This window comes from Cyprinus carpio, chromosome A6, assembly GCF_018340385.1.
Source record: "Cyprinus carpio isolate SPL01 chromosome A6, ASM1834038v1, whole genome shotgun sequence".
NCBI lineage: Eukaryota > Metazoa > Chordata > Actinopteri > Cypriniformes > Cyprinidae > Cyprinus > Cyprinus carpio.
The window spans coordinates 10960904-10978306 of NC_056577.1; the positions used below are offsets into that span (position 1 = coordinate 10960904).

The 17403-nt window shown below is 38.0% G+C and overlaps 1 protein-coding gene across 5 annotated transcripts in view; it reads right to left on the bottom strand.

Moving 5' to 3' along the window:
* The window catches only part of LOC109096555 (arf-GAP with GTPase, ANK repeat and PH domain-containing protein 1), a 190059-nt gene that overhangs the window by 51717 nt on the left and 120939 nt on the right, over window positions 1–17403 (bottom strand). For all 5 annotated transcript variants that reach the window (XM_042758027.1, XM_042758028.1, XM_042758026.1 and 2 more), the window contains 4 exons: window positions 16284–16411; window positions 15899–16054; window positions 14581–14673; window positions 131–235 (listed from right to left, as the gene is read on the bottom strand). In XM_042758027.1, the coding sequence (XP_042613961.1) occupies window positions 131–235; window positions 14581–14673; window positions 15899–16054; window positions 16284–16411 (482 nt within the window). The remainder of the gene's footprint in view (window positions 1–130; window positions 236–14580; window positions 14674–15898; window positions 16055–16283; window positions 16412–17403) is intronic.

Genomic DNA, 17403 nt, shown 5'->3' on the forward strand with positions numbered 1-17403 from the left:
CAGTGACGGGTGAACAGAGAGAGAATTATAACAACATTAACAGGGCAGGACCAATAAGATGAGGAGAAAGGCAAATACGATACACGTGTACTGCCGGTGTGTGTGTGTGTGTGTGTGTGTTGGTACTCACATGCAGACTAGGATGATATGTGAGGACTCCATTGTCACAAAGTGTGACATATTTCTTCTTCCACTCTTTGTTCAGTGACTTGCCGCTCCTTTTCAGCAACATGCCCTGATACACAAAGACAGAAATACACAGTTTAATCATCATTACTGAATATTAACAGTATTCATTTATTATTGGCTCTCATAATTATTGTGAACAACACAGCATTATGGTCTGAAAAATAGTTTATAAATTGCTTTATAGTGTGAGAGAAGGCTAAAACTGTCTGTGGTTCATAATGTATCTCCCAATTTTCTCACACACACACACGCACACACACACAGACAAAACACTCATTATTTTGTACTCAAGTGTACAGAAAGTTTATTTGCATACTTTGAGGAGAGCGAGGGGAAAAAAATGCACTGTGAGCTACATATGCAAATTTGCCTTCGAGTGTTAGCGAGCACATTAGCACTATGACATGAGCACTAACCTTCCTCTCCTACACACATCAGTGGCGGCTGACTGCCCGTTTAAGGGTCCGGCCACCCACACCTCATTTCAGCCAAATTCATTAGGCAAGAAGGGAATAAAACTGTCCGCTGATTAGCAATTACGCTGCTGTGGCGGCGTGTCACTTCGCTGGACTTGTTAAACATTAACGCACAGACCGGACGGATAATAATAGATTTCTTGCTCTGGCTGCCACGGAGTCTTCAACACCAGAGCCGACAAGTTTCTGTCATTCACTGCCTATTTCTCTGCTTGTTTTTGTTTCAGTCACTCCACAGACTCAATTTTCATAAAAAAAAAAAAGCCACAATACCGAACAGTCACACAATGTTAAAATGGCCTAATTATGTGGTAATTGGTATCTAAATACAGACTAAATGGGGGTGGGGGGGTGGGATTATGTACTGAAAGGAGTGATAGTGAAGTACATTAGAAAATTTAGTTTTCCGAGGCTGAAAACATATAAATATTAAACTTCACCTTGTCAATGTCAATCTTTAAAATACAGTAGAGATTTTTTTTTACTTTTTCACAGCATGTAACAGAAATTTACATTTTTTTTTACTTTTTTAGATGTAATGCAAATGTTACACACACACACACACACACACACACACACTCTAATGCTCTAATATGATTTTTACATTGTTCTATTCCATATATGTTGTGGAACTGTTCTGAGATCAGCCTGGCCTCGTGTGACACATGTTTGTTCTAAGATCAGCTGGGTTTAAGGTAATGAGGCCTGTAACTGTTCTGAGATCAGTCTGGCCCTGGGTGATGAAGATATACGTGTGGGAGGATGTTCCCTTAGGACAGACTGCACGTCTGTACACTCTAGACTCAGTATTCAAGACAAGACAAGAGCGCTTCCTGGGTGAAATAACAACAGGCTCTCCTGCTGAGTGGTAAACACAAGTTGACGAGCTTTTTAATTTCCTAACAAGGGTGCTGCCGCTAGCGGCCCATCTGTCACATAGGGTGAATATCCATTACTTCATTAACTAAGACTGAGATGTGTGTGATTGTGTGTGAGGCTCCGGGGAAAGAAAGAGCAAAAATCAAAGTGGAGAAGAGAGAGAGAGAGAAAGAAAGGGATGGACAGATTGAGAGAGAAAAAGAAGATGATCTTTTAATGAGGGTGTATTTGTGGGGTCTCTCCAGGCAAGGTGTGTTGGGCAGGTAGCTATCTCAACCTGCTTTGGATCTAGGTATATTAATTTTGCACATCCATCGGGAAGATGACAAGCGATCATTCAGCAGGAGAGGCTAATTGAACACCACGTCACTTCTCTGATGGGAGTAATCGTTCATTATTTAATGCCCAGGCTGGTGACACCCCGCTTGCCTCTATTTTACCCTCCCCTGGTTGACAACCTGCAAGGTCTTGTAATATTGCAAACAGGGGCCAAAAAAATAAATCTCAAGCAGACATTTCCTACTCACTACAATCCAGAGGCCAGTTGCATAAACATAGCTGCTATATTAAGACTGTCTTAAGAACTAGTTTGACCAACTAGTAACTAGCCAAGATGTAATCAGACCTACTTTTTGGATTCAAATTACACCATTCTCCCTTTTTATAACCGACTTCAAAAAGTTATGACCCGTCTTAAAAAATAAATAAATAAATAAATAAATAAATAATAAAATAAGATGACTGGTCAACCGACTGTCTTACTGCAGTAACTGTAGACTTTAGTGGAATGCCATTAATACAGTGGTTAAATCATCCAATAAAGCACAACACTAAAAAGCACAAATAAATAACTAGATAAAGGTTGATAAACTCTGATGTTAGTTTGACAATGCCTTGTCTGAAAATTTAAAATAAATTTAAAAATTAAAATTTTTAAAATTTAAAATAACAAATGTTTGAAGTTTGAAGGTTTTTCAAAAAAAGATGCACCAAAAACTCTCTAACCATGTTAGACTACTTCAGACTGTTAAGAAACCACATAACAACCATTAGACCTTTAAAACACACTAGCAGTCCTTCACCATGTTTTAACATGTTGCTAGAATTAGCCTAATTTTATCTCATTGTTATCATGTTTTAACATTTTGCTAGCATGATGAAATAGCTAAAATATGGCCTGATTCATTACAACACAACACAATCATATCACTATAAAAAAAAGTGTATGTTACTAGCAAGGTTTAGTACACTAAAAGCATTGGTACACTGATAGCATGTTTTAACATGTTGCTAAAATTATTTAACATGTTGCTACCATGATTCTAACTTGTTTACTATCATGTTTGAGCATCATGTTTTAACATGTTTGCTGTCATGATTTAACACAAATGCTAATTTGATGCTAACATGTTTAGCACATTACTAGCAAATCCTATGCTATTTGCTAGCCTTTGCTAGATAGTTTTTTCAGAGCTTTGATAATCAGATTTGCAAAAAAGTATCGCTTCGGAGCTACTGGCATTTCCTGGAGGATTGGGTATCGGTCAGACGAGACCAATCCAAAGCTGATATTCTGCGTATACTATCCTGTGTTATTGTTAAGTGTTCCTGTGTCTCAGTGATAGAGCATTGCATTAGCAGTGCAAAAGGTTGTGGGTTCGATTCCCAGGGAACACATGTTAGGTAAAAAATGTTAGCCTGAATGCACTAAGTCGCTTTGGATAAATGCATAAATGTACATGTTAAGTCCCACGAAAGGCACAAAAACATTAAAGCACCATAAAGTTTCTGTGCACTATATATCAAGTGTTCTGAGACTGTTCCATAGTTTAATGTGAGGTACAGATGAATATTTAAGTTGTTAAATTCAAGTTCACATAAACTCTTCTCTCTGCTGCAGCTGTCTGACATCCTCCATTCAGCATTCAAACTGTGTGTTGCGTTCGGCTACGATAAAAAAGACGATAAAACTCTCTCTAAGATGATTCAGTGTTCCTATGATTATACTTGATCTGTAGATAAAGATCAGTAGTTTTGCATAAAAGGGTTTTATCTTGCTGGAGTTTAGTGCTGTTTCTAAATAATGTTACTTTCTACTGGGTGTCTTTTAGATCACTATGAATTGTTCTTCATGCACATAGTAACTGAAATTTAAAACTGTTAAAAGAAAAGGCTCAATAAACTATTGCACAGATATAATAAACTCTGCAAGACATCGGCACTCCAGGACAGGTGTTGCCTACCCCTGCTCTAATCTGTGCACTCTTCCATTAAAAGATGTGCCGATGAGTTCTAATCAATGCTTTATCCTCTTCTTTCAGCTCTTCTCATTTCTTCCATTCTTCTATAACAAAAGGAGAGGTTAACTGGGAGATGAATGCAGACTGTGTCATGGGTGTGGACAGAGTCAGTATGTAGACAGAATCCGCCTCCTATGAGTCCGCACCGGACAGCCGCTTAACAAAGGGTTTGGTGTTTGCCCATGCTGGCCTTATTGTTCTTGGGCACTCCAGAGAGAAGGGTGCTAAATTAAGTGTGTCATCCTAACACTGGCTCGCCTCCGGCCCTGTCACTGTGAGTGACTGTGTATGTGTGTGTGTGTGTACGAGAGAAGCGGGGTCACGTGAGTGACATGGCGTGAAAGCTGGAGGTCTTATATCGTTGTGGCCATCTGATCTGGCTAGTGCAGGCAGTGAGGGAACACACCTCCCCAAAAGGCATTTATCATTTAACGTCAGCTCTGGCAGACATTATCTCACACTTACAAACACACCTGAATCAGGCTAGAAATGAGAACACATACTTAAATACACATAAGTGTAGAATTATCCATGTTCTCTAGCACTGCTACAAAACAGAAATTACAACCTAAAAAAATTACAATAAATATTAAATATAAAAAAAAATAATGTGGTGCAACCAACATGCATGGATCAAGAGGAACCCTGAAGAACTTTGTAATAGTGTGTCAAGGTCAATAAGTCCCTTAAAACATGAAAAAAAACTTCAACATTTCTAAGAACCTGACACATGCATTTCCAACTTTTGGTGTTTAAAACAGGTTACTTGTGAAATACAGATGTACTAAGATCAAAACAGGATATAAATTATTCCTCTAGCTAATATAAACTATATTCTCGAGTGGAATTATCATTTCATTTCATTTACTTATAAAGCACAAATAAACACAACAAGAGTTGACCACTGTGCTGTACAAAAGAGGAAAGGTAAAATAAAAATAATAATAAATTATAATAAACTCTTAAAACACTAAAAAATAAGTTAAAATAAGACCAATAATTATAATGAATTAAATGCAAGAGTAAAAAGATGAGACTGTAACTTAGATTTAAAGTCATATACAGAAGATGCGTGTGTCATCAGCATAAACATGAAAGGACACTCCATGCTTCCTAAAAATTGAACCTAATGGAAGCATGTACAGTGAAAACAAGATAAGATTGGAGGATAAATAGAGCCTTGAGGAACACCAGAGGTAAGAGGAGCTACAGATGAAACCAGCGCGACCAATACCTACTGGAAAAAATTCTGTTACTAAGATAAAATCTGAACCAAATCAGGGCACTATCTTGAATGCCCACACACTTTTCAAGGCGCGAAAAAAGAAAGCCATGATCAACTGTATTGAATGCTGCACTCAAATCTAAAAGCACTAAAATTACTGAGTTCTGAGTACTGAGTCAACAAGTAGCAAAATGTAATTTAATACTCTTAAAAGAGCAGACTCGGTACTATGATTTTGTAGTAACACAACCCTTTCTAAAATTTTAGCAATAAAAGGTCAATTTGAGATTGGCCTAAATATGCGATAAAACAGTTGTATCCAGATTAGACTTTTTCAACAGAGGTTTCACTATGTTTCATGCATGTTAACAAGAAGCTGGAACAGACCTAGAAAGAAGGCTCTTATTTACAATTGCAAGAATCCAGGCCCCAACACTATCAAAAACCAGTTTAAAAAAGTGGGTAGGAACAATATCAAGAGCTGACGTTGTAAGCTTCATTTTGATGACTAAATCCATTAAACCCTGCATGGTAGTCAGCTCAAATGAATTTAAAAACCTAGGAGTCAGAAGTTTTGAAGAGTCATCTGTAAAAAAAATAATGGACCGTCTAATTGCTTCTATTTTTTTTCCCACAAAAAATCCTCACACAAAGTTAAAGACTCTGCAAGACAGATATTGCCTGTTGGGTTAAAAACAGAATTCAAGATATTAAACAAAGTTCTAGGACTATTGGTGTTTTTGGAAATTATCGCTTTTTGATATGTTATTAAAGACTCCGGAAAGATTTCATAGGATATTTGCAGTTTATCCTTTTTCCATCTATGTTCTGCTCTACTGCAGACTTGTCTTAGACTACGAGTATTACTGTTTAGCCAGGGTTCAACTTTGTTTTTGTTTTTTTCATTCTCAAAGGAGCAACAATATCTAAAACATAAGAATTATAAGAAATATTGTGTCTATTCAGTATAGAGAAAATATTGAGTGGAAAAACTATTGTGAATGCATTGTATCATGCAGATTATAATCTCTAGTTTCGAACAAGTTTTTGTCTGATAATGAAAACTGAAAATAAAGGACATTTAGGAAAGAGTTATCATCTACAAATCAATGTATTCATAACTAAAGACCTGGCCATGTTAAAGGGTCATGAAACCCCAGACTACTTTTTCTGAGATTTTAGCAGAGGTGTTTATGTTGCACCTCATAGAAGACAATGTTAGCATCCGATAATTTTAACTGTTGGAGAAAACTGGTTAATTTTAAACTTTTTTTGCGCTATTTTCATCTTCCGGGTTTAAAATCTACATTGTGTTGACGTCACAATTTGTGATGTGGCAAAGGACGATAGTACATCGATGATGCGTCTGTGTCTATTAAATTATTCATGAGACTGCCTTTTCTTATCCTATGAGAAGATGCTTCGCTTAATTATTCACAACCGCATGTGTTGATTCGCTATGACAGACGTTTCATACTGTGACATGACATCGCACACATCAACTGAGAGAAACATTCATGGATTGAAGAAGAGTGTTTGTTTTTGTTCTGTAATAAGAGTTCAAGCACAAACACGATTCATTTACTTGGTGAGCATAACCGTTTTTCTGTCAAAAGGCTTATATAAATAAGCATAAGCCGATGCAGAGTGCAAATGGCTGTGCATTTATTTGTGTTTTTAACTTGATAGGAGTGAAATGAAACTGTCTGTCTCCCCTCTTCTTCCTCCTCCTCCTCGGCCGTTGCTCACCACGCCCACTTTTTTAGCCTTTTTTAAAACTGTGGTGTGTACAAACCCGTGCTGAAACAGGGGGTTTCATGACCCTTTAACTAATGCTCAGAAGACCAAGAACAGACAGTAAAGACTGTAATGTGAGGTTCATCGTGGCTCTTAGATTTAACAATAACACGTCAAGGTCATCAAGGAGCTTAATGAGTGGTTTAAACACTCCCATGAAAGCTTAAACCAATCAAAGCCAATGGATACGGGCAACACAAGATTAGACAAATCTAAACAGAGAGCCCTGATTGATGTTTGTGTATTTGGTTAAATTATTTTCAAGCTAAAATTATACAGAAAAAAAAAACAAAAAAAAAACTATTTTTCGGGAGGTTAGTGTGCATGACAAAAATGCCATCTTGGCCAAAATGGCTTGGAGCAGCGGCAACCTTTCCCTGGGAAATGATATTTTTCCAATCCCACAGAAGGCGGATCATGTCAAACTCGTTAAAGGCTTGATAGCAGGTCTTTAATATTCACCGTCTTAATTAGGGCTGCAGTTAATTTCATTAAATTCATTTCGGTGCTAAATGAAGCAGATTATGAGACATCTTTTATTGCGAAGCGTGAAATTACAGCCTGCCCGCTGCCAATGGCAGGGCCAAGCTAATGAATTACAGGGTAAATAACACCCGAATTAACCATCCAATTTAACTCCTTACAAAGCACCCCTGCTCTGAGGGGGCAGAACTTCGTCAAACGTGCACAGCTCAGTGCTCATCTACGCACCAGAACATGCAATTACAACCATGATACTAATTTCCCTTTATGATGAGGAGAGACGTTTAAGTGCCATTGTACAGTATTTCTTAAATGGAAATTTTAAGAGACCAATGCACAGTAAAACAATGTGTGAAAATTTTCACTCTGTACCACCAAACATGGAAAAAGGTCAAAATATTTAATCTTGAGCATTGAGAACACATCAACAATGATGACAAGTGGATAGCCAATAAATCAGGCATGGGCAGAAAACAACTGTAATGGAAATCACAGACAATAAAAGTAACTATGGGCAGCAAAATAAAACACTAAAAACTATGGTTGTTATTCAGAACTTCTTTTCAAACCGAACGATTTTCAACATGAAACAGCAACCAGCAATTCCTGAACAAATGACCATTATGTTCTTTCTAGAGAATCAAAAACTTTTAAATGAACTTTTAAATTACTTTTTAATGAATCAAAAACATACTGAACGACCACTGTTGTCCGATTCCTGCACAAATGACTTTTATGATCCAGTTCTTTTCACTGAATCAAACAATACACTACACTTTGTGTACCTAGTTTGCAAGACTTAAATTATCAAGATACTGACTGGTGTGCAGTTAAAGATACACATTATGGTTTTGTTAGTAGTATTTTATACAAATAATAAAATGAATAAATGTGTTACCATTTTTGCTTGTTTAGCATGACTTATTATTTAATTATTTTCTTTCCAAGAATTATTCCTCAAGAATCATTATTCAGAACTGAATCTGTTAAAAAAAAAAAAAAAAAAAAAAAAATATTATATATATATATATATATGTATATATATATATATATATATGTATATATATATATATATATATATATATATATATATAAACAGCACAGAAATTATTATTATTATTTTATTTTTACGACTGCACTAAGATGTAATACCACAAACCAGTAAGTACAACGCTGATTTGAAGATGGCTCTTCTGCAAACATTAGTCTCACTGCATCCATCTAGAGCCCCGCTTCTGAAAATTAATTTGTATTAAAGCATATAAAATGCCTTTCCATACAGTTAACAAAGATGTGTGAGTGCGCAGTAATCGGCTAATTAAGAATGTGGAACAGATGTCGGCAGACTCCGGGCTGCACAGGGTCAGTAAACAAAGCTGGCGATCATTAGAGTAACATTAGTTTCTGAACAAAGCCATAAACAACTATCAAACTAAGCAATTTTTTTACAGACAATCCAAAGAGCTTGCCAAGTTTCAACAGAGTTACAGCATAATAATCACTGTTCAGCATGACCTCTGACAAATGTAAATGAGCCATTTAAAAAAAAAAAAAAAAAAAACACTAACAGCCATTAAAATGACCACCAGTCAAAACAAACAAAATAATATAGTCATAATAAACTATAGATGTCAAAAATAACCGGGATCTCTGCGATGATTGGACAAAATGTCATATTAAGAACAAGGAAGAATGACAAAAGAAGCTGTGATTGGCAGAGGTGAGAGTTGTCATGGCAAATTCAGGTGACACATCTGACCTCCCTACACCCACTCTGAGGGCTCAGAGAGGGCGGTTTGAAGCCCTCCACAGGGAGACGGCAGTGGAAACGCTCCTCTTTAGCCATCTAATTGCTGGAGAGTGCGAGCCCACCCCAGCCTCATTACTGTCCACCGAGCCGTCTATGTGTTTTAATGAGGAGCATGTTCTAATGAAGGCGTTTTTACAAAGGTTTTATTGTAGCTGAGAGCCATGTTGAGAGCGTAACCTTCAGCTCAGGAGTCAGGACAATAACCTTCGTAATGAGATCACAGCAAATGGCAAATAAACTGCGACAAGGACTAGAAAAAGAATAAAACTAGCACGCGCACATACACTGTAAAAAAAAAAAAAAACTGAACTGAATTAGTAAAAGCCCATTTTATGTCTTTGTTTTTGTGAATTTCTGGGATGAAGAGGAAGAATTAGGTGTCAACGTAACACCCACAGAAATCGACCTAGTCTTTTTATTCGGCGTTCTACACTCTTAAAAAAAAGGTTCTTTATTAGTATCTATGGTTCTATGAAGACCCTTTAACATTTCCAATACACAAAAGGTTCTTTATACTGCGAAAAAGATTATTTAAATGTTCTTCTAGAGCCACATTTAGATGATCAAGCAAATATGTGCTGCGCACTTTATGAAAACCTGCGAAAACATATGATTTTTAGAAAAAACAAAGCATGAAGATCCACCCCTAAACATAACCATCCCTGTGGCAAAAGCAGATTGTATGAATGCGTACAAATATGCTTGTAAGAATTCATAAGAATTAGCCACCAATTAAACAAAACGTAAAATAGTTACGAATTGCCATGAGATTGTGCTGGTTTTTACTTGCGTCTAACCTCAACCGACTAAACAGAAGAAATAAACCATAGAACATTTTCACATCAAAGAAGGTGGGGCCCCAGAGCACACCTACCTGATATGTAATTGCCATGGAAAAATAGTAGTTTGCAAATAGTAGCTTCAGCCTAAGCAAACTTTTCTGGAAAGTTCAGTTTGGTATGCTGTTTCAAACTCCCAATAACAACTCCAAACGAACTCTGTTTTAGCATGATTTTGTTCTAAATGATGACACACGAATTTGATTATTTAAGAACTGTATACTGAAAGGTTCTTTGGGGAACCCAAAATGATTCTTCTATTGCATCATTACAAAAATACCCCTTTGGAAACTTTATTTGTTAAGAGTGTTGAGTGGAACAGAAAAACATCAAGAGCAATCGATTTTGTTCAGGACTCATCCGTGTGTGAGTAACTCACTAACAATTACGACCATACCTTCAAGGAACAGCTGAGCGATAAATCTTATACACTCAGACATCTGCCAAAGAGATTACAAGTTAACATTCCTCATCAACAGCCGAGCTGGCAATGACGTGCAGCGAGAGTGCAGAGCCAGTGCGCGAGAGTTCAGGCCAGCCATTAATGCCGTAACATTAGTGAGGGATTTCTGGCGAAATCTGTAAAATCAACTTTCCTGGACCAAAAGAGGCCAGTGAAGATGTGTTAATGTGAGACAGGTAGACTCGGAAGTGTACATGCCAACACACGCTAATTGGAGAGCAGGTCTAACAGCCAGCAGCCCGCTGTGGCCAGTGAGAGGCAAGGAGGCAGATCGAGAGAGACGTGAGCCCGTAACAGGAAAGACCACAGGGAATTATCAAATCAATTAACATCCAATTCCTAAACGAAGCTCTGCCCTGTGCCTCTGACCGCAAACTGCTCGGCTGCGTTATCGTCTGTGAGGGGATGTGCCCAGGCCACTTTCATACTGTTGGTGAAACACTCATCGCCTGAACGTGGCGCCCAATTAGATGGGAAATGCCACATCAGCAGATACAGTCACTGATCTGACAGAGGGATTCTGGTCAGTGGCTCGATGGCCCCTTGTCTCTCCATGCATCTGTTTCTGAGAAGGATGGGGAGTTTCTGAGATGTCATGGATCAAATGGACAGTATAAAGTAAACTAAGCTTGATTAAAGGACCAATGGGCAGGCCCACACAGAATGGGCATCCAGAAAAGTCTGCAGAATCCAAACACGCATCTTTCACAAACTTCTACAACATCTAGAAATGCACAAATAATAAAAGTAAAACTGAAATTGTGATATGGCTTGATATAATTTTTGAAATGTTAAGGTCTTGCTTCAATTTTGCATTTTTTTTTTTTGTTTGTAACAGTATAATTTTACTGTAAAATTTTTGAAAAAGTGTGTATTTATTTTACATTACCACAATAATTTGTAACAGCTTTTATAATTAAGATGAACTAAAATTAGAATAATTATGAAAAAGACAGAAATATTATATATATATATATATAATTTAATATTCATCTTGATTGGGTTCCAAAAAATTGTAAATTAAAAGAAGGCTAAGACATGTTCCAAGATCAATATAAAGTAAACTAAAAAGAGATTTGAGTCCACATTAAAGTACAGGTACAATGTGACTGCAGGAGTTCTTTTTTTTTTTAACTTTGCCTGGATATCAAAGCAGTAAACAGTCATCATATCGCAGTTCAAATCCCAGTTGCAGATATGAAAAAAAAAAACCTGCAATATGACCCCCCCCCCCCAAAAATGTGCAGTCTTATTTAAATTTGTTACTTTAACAATTTTCTCCAATACAATAATGACCACCATTAATCTAAAGCACTAGCGAGCGAGCCAGTGGATAGCAGGGACAGCTGAAACACTGTGGACTGCAGAGACTGGTGAGCTTTGATTGTGCTGGCTGATCTTCTCATGAGATGAGGGACACAGGCACTGATGGGGCTTCTGATCAGCACAAGAGTGTGTGCATAAGTGTGTGCGTATACAAGTAAGTGTGGGGCAGGTCCTGTCTGACACCAGGAAAATGAATCCCTCATTTATGAACCTGCAGTGTCAAGAAGCTGAGAGATGTTTCAGAGATTTGTCTCTGCGTCAGGCCACCCGTGCGACACACTCTCCATCCACTAATGTCTCACTATACTGAAGGCTCTCTAACATACCTATAAAACTAGCACACACAATGAGAATTCCTTATTATAATTAAGTACATACTACAAATTCAAATCACAATCATGCCTCGTGTCTATCTGAATGAAGTCATAGAGCACTGTTGTTCTCTCTTGAGAACACGCGTTATCGTCTTGATCGCTCTTGGCATCGACCATACAAATTAGCGCAGTGCAAGCCCAGTCGGAAGAGAGTCAGATCATAGTTAAAACCGCATGCTGCTCTCTCCTCCGCACAGCTGCCTGCTACGGCTCAGCCTTCCCATCTGCCACTAGCGCTGTGCCCTGCTCTCAGCACCGCTGTAGCCGGGCCAGCCTCATTTCTTCTTCATTAACCGCCACTGACTTTAACAGGATTTATGCAAATAGAGCCGCAGGAGGTGAGAGATCACTGCTGGCAGCATTAGCAATGGCTTGTGTGCCTCAAAAAAGTACCTCCAAAATCCCTTTCAGACAATTCACTCAGCAGCCATCTTGGTAATGCTCCTGGGCAGCTCTATTTTCCATGTGGGTAACAATAGGCATACATCTGCTTGAAAAGGCCAAAATCTCCAAAAGAGCTGTCAAGATTGTTTCTACCTTACAAAACAGCTATCTGACAACAATTGTGTCATAAATTAAATGTCTTTTTTCTCAAGTAAACAAAGTAGAAATTGTAGACTTAAGTTTATATGCATACAGAAAATGACGTCATACAGTCTTCTGTATGACATATAAAAGAAAATCTTTTAAAAATCTATTTTAAAACACTAGCCAAGTTCTTGAAATGTACTCTTTGTATTCATGTTAGTTTCATATGGTTTTGAAAAACATTTTCATTACTGTGTGAATGTTAACATAATTTCATATTAAGTATATTTCATATAGTAACATTTTCCTTACACCTCAAACACATTGCCTTTTCAAAATATTTTGTGTGTAAACCGTTATATATTATTGTCAGAATTCTTTGATCATAAGAAAGTTCGAAAGAGCAGCAATTATTTGAAATACAAATCTTTTGTAACATTGTAAATTTCTTTACTCTCACTTTTGATCAATTTAATGCATCCTTAAATCCTTTTATATGCAAGTACAGTATATAAAAAAAATTTGAACAGTACATACATGTGAGTGGAAATATCTTAAGGCATGAGGGTCCTCTATGATGTTATTTAATGTTTATTTCATGCATGTTACAATTTTTTTCTTTTAGAATATTATGAGCAGTTTTGTTAAAATGTTTTTTTTTTTTTTTTTTAAGAAATAATCTAATATTATTCCAAACTACTTTTTTCTTTCCAAGAACAGCATTATTTTAATTATTTTTTTCTTCTTTTTCTTCTTATAATATCAGGACAGTAATATCATCCTGACATTTTTAACTTCATGCCCTCAAAAATACTGAAATTTATTTGAATACAAAAAATTTCAGAATCATAGAATAGCTGCATTTTATATATATATAAAATTAATTAATTGACATTTGTATTATGATAATACTAAGCAGGTAATTCAACATTACGATGCCACATACATGCCAACGAAGATGCAATGTATTCTCCAACATCTAATTTGCAGAAAAGAGGGCCAGTTACACTGCCGTTTTGTTGCCCGGGTGTCTTGTATAAATTTCTTTGCCTCCTATGGAGCCTCTCAATGCGAACCCAGCAGTTTCCAAACGCAGCCCGCACATCCAAAAGGTCTACAGCTTCACTCTTGAACGCCAGCTGAGCTGTATTGTGGACAGAAGCGCTGCTCCACTGTGGCACGCTAATAAACACAGATCTCACTTAAAGGCAGCTTTAATCAGAGATGCAATTTGTTCATTAGAAAATTACAAACAAGGCCATGGCGCTGACATGAGGGGGCATGATTAGTGCCGCTAATTACCTGATTCTTTCACTCCAGCTGAGATGCGCTGAGAATGATCTCTACCCCCCCCCCCCCCACGCTAGCTAGCACTTCCTTTACTCTCTCACTACGCACTCTTGTTTGTGACAAATTAAGGCCAAGTCAAACAATCTCTCCCACAAAGCAATGGAAGGGGTCTTCTTCACATCACATTCTGCTTTTCATTCCCCCTCTCCCCACATACACCACTTATTCATGACCCGATCCAAGCTTTTCAGGGAGGGCTGATGGGGAAATATGGGCCTGTATGCAGATTGGTAGACTGCACTTCATTAGGGTCCTCTTAGCTTTTTCTATCCCCTCTTTTGACAGGGAAAAAGAAGGTGGGAGATTGAGATGGGGTTGAGGAGAGAAAAATCCCTTCCCACTTCTTATCCTAATGATCTCATTTCAGCACACGGGAGAGCCTGGCTCTAATTGATGTCAAGTGCGTGCTTTCACTGTTAATCAAGGAGATGGCATCAAACGGGCTTTGCGTGGGTCTGAGTACTGATCTGAAGCCCTTCGTCCACAATACACCACTGCTGGACTCCAATTATACCAGTCCAGACGGCCGGCCAGACCCTACCTGTTTAATTGGGATAGCACGGCCACTTCCAATGCTGTCTGCGCGGCCATCCAACCCTTTCTTCTCCCTGTCTGGTTCGCTTCCCTTCCGAGACTGTGGGGGAGAAGACATCATTTTAGTCAAAGGCGAGCTAGCTGCTAATTGAGCCTGACTTCAGACTAGATCCAGTTTGGAGTGCAGGGCACACACATGACTTCAGAAGTCAAGGGGGTATAGGAGGGGTGATCTTGACCTTGACGTGACCCCACCCCCACAACTTCTTGAAAGCAAGACATGTGGTACATCTGCACTACTAAGGAGCATACAAGGCCAGAATAACAACAGTCTTTATCTCTCTCTCTCTCTCTCTCCCTCTCTCTCTCTCTCTATATATATATATATATACATATATATATATATACACATATATATATATATACACATACTGTACACACATGCATACATACATTCATATACAGTATATATACATACACATGTACTCACACAAAGACTTTTGTGCAAGACTTTTTTTTTTTTTTTTTTTTTAAGTTCTCATCAGAAGATGCTGGCATCACCAATATATTTATATTACACTTTCATTCAAAAGTTTGAGAAAATACTTTAAAAACAGTAATGCTGACAAACATTATTAGAACCATTCTTTAAAATGTAATTGTAACATTACTCCTGTCTTTAGTGTCATGTGGTTCTTGAGGAATCATTCTACTATTCTGATTTGGTTCTCAAGAAACATTTCTTCTTCTTATTATGTATATAATATACATACAGTATTTATTATTCTTTGTTAATGTTAGTTAATGAAAATACAGTTGCTCGGTGTTAGTTCATGTTAATTCACAGTGTGTTAACTAATGTTAACAAGCACAACTTTTGATTTTAATAATGCATTAGTAAATGTTGAAATTAACATGAACTAATAAATGCTGTAGAAGTATTGTTCATGCTAAGTTCATGTTAAATAAAGCAATTAACTAATGAACCTTATTATAAAGTGTTGCCAAAGTGTGTATTTGTAATGTACATTTTTTAAACATAAGCTCTTTTTTTGTAATCAATGTAATGCACTCAGTAGAATAAAAAAAAATAAAAAATACTGACTCCAAACTTCTGAATGATAGTGTGTAAAAAAATAAATAAATATATAGAGAGAGATTTTTCAAATATTATTTTTTTTTTTTTGCTGTTGTATTCATTAGGTATGATAAGTAAGAAACTCCTTTATACTGACTGCTGTTACTGTGATAATTTTAATTTTAACATTAATGCACCAATTAACAATTACAATCATGTCTATATGTCCAACAGGGAGCAGACTGACCGTAAAGAGGTTGGAACGTCGTTTGGACTGTTTACGGACGGGCGTAGGGGTGTTGGCGGTTTGGGGGACATCGATACGCAGTTCCTTCTGACTGGTACTGGGAGTGGAGGGTACGGAAGAGGAGTAATCGCTCAAACTGCCCCCACCATTACTGGTCTGTAATACGCACACAAAGCAAGAATCACATACAAAAGTAAGAAAATAATCTCATGTTACAAAAAAACGCCACAAGCCTCCTGTTTTCCTGAGCTTCTCTAAGCCTCTCTAAGCTTGTCTGCACAAACACAGGCTCACTTGTACACTGCTAATGAGAAATCAATTAGGACCGAGCCATGCGGAAGAAGATTACTATTTTTTTTTCAGGTTTTAAGTGTTTCAAACTTACCTGGCTGATATGCACGGCAGACACAGGCGCTGCGCAGACGGAGGAGTGGCTTGGAGAATTGGGCAGTGACTTACAGGGTCCGATTGACAGCTGCTGTTTCTTCCGGGTCGCAACTATTTTCTGAGCCACTGAAATTACAAAGAAATGGAAAAGGTCAGGGGAAATGTATGTATTATAGAGAAAGACCTACACGCAACCTCGGTTCAGTCTGTAGTCAGTCAGGTAAAGTAGTCCCTTCATTACCCCTCATAAGAGTGTATATAGAATCGCTAACCCAGGCTGACCCTAATTCGCCCATCACTCTCCTCCACAGGCAGGCACTCACCCTGCTCTCAAAGCCTCCAAGGCCCATTATTTCAACATTTTCCCTCCCTCATCCATTTCTCTTTTCCCTCGATGCTCTGCCCGCGCCAGGAAAAGGGCGGCGTCAGTCAATCGCTCGCCTCTGCCGTTATCGATCGGTTGACGGCGCTTGTGGCAATCTGCTCCCGGCCCGCGGAGAGATGTTCTACCGCTTCATCATCTCGCGGCTAACGACATTGATCTCATCATGTGAAGAGAAGCTTACGGAGAAGAGCTCATTCTTTAACTCATAAATCCCTTAAAACAGACACACGCGGGGGAGAGAAGAGTAGAAAGTGGCTTTTTATTCCCTCTCAGAACTTAACAGTAACTCTTAAGTTGTGAACTGTCAATGCAAAATTGAAATTCGCTGATTAAACACTCCTCTAAACATAATAGTGTTTAGATTCGTTTTCCCTTGAGTCGCAAACATCTGCCCTCTAGTGTTCAGAAACTTCCTCAATCCTTTAAACTGAAGTGGCTCTCAGGAGGCAGGAGGGAGTTAACGGTCCAAGTGCCCAGAACTCAATTACTCCAGCTCCCAATAAATAGGGCCGGCTCTCATCCCGCTGTAAATGAAGTCAATGTTTTAATTGGACCTATTAAACGTCTGAGTTTTAATGATGATTCCGTCATAAACATTTACCTTCAGGTGAGAGAGCACTGTCCAAGGGCAAACGCCATGCTACTCTGCTAAAATATTCTCTCAACGCAATACTCACATGCTCTCCCTGTCCCATCTGCCGCTCTGACAGGAACGCCGTGCAGCTGTGTTTAT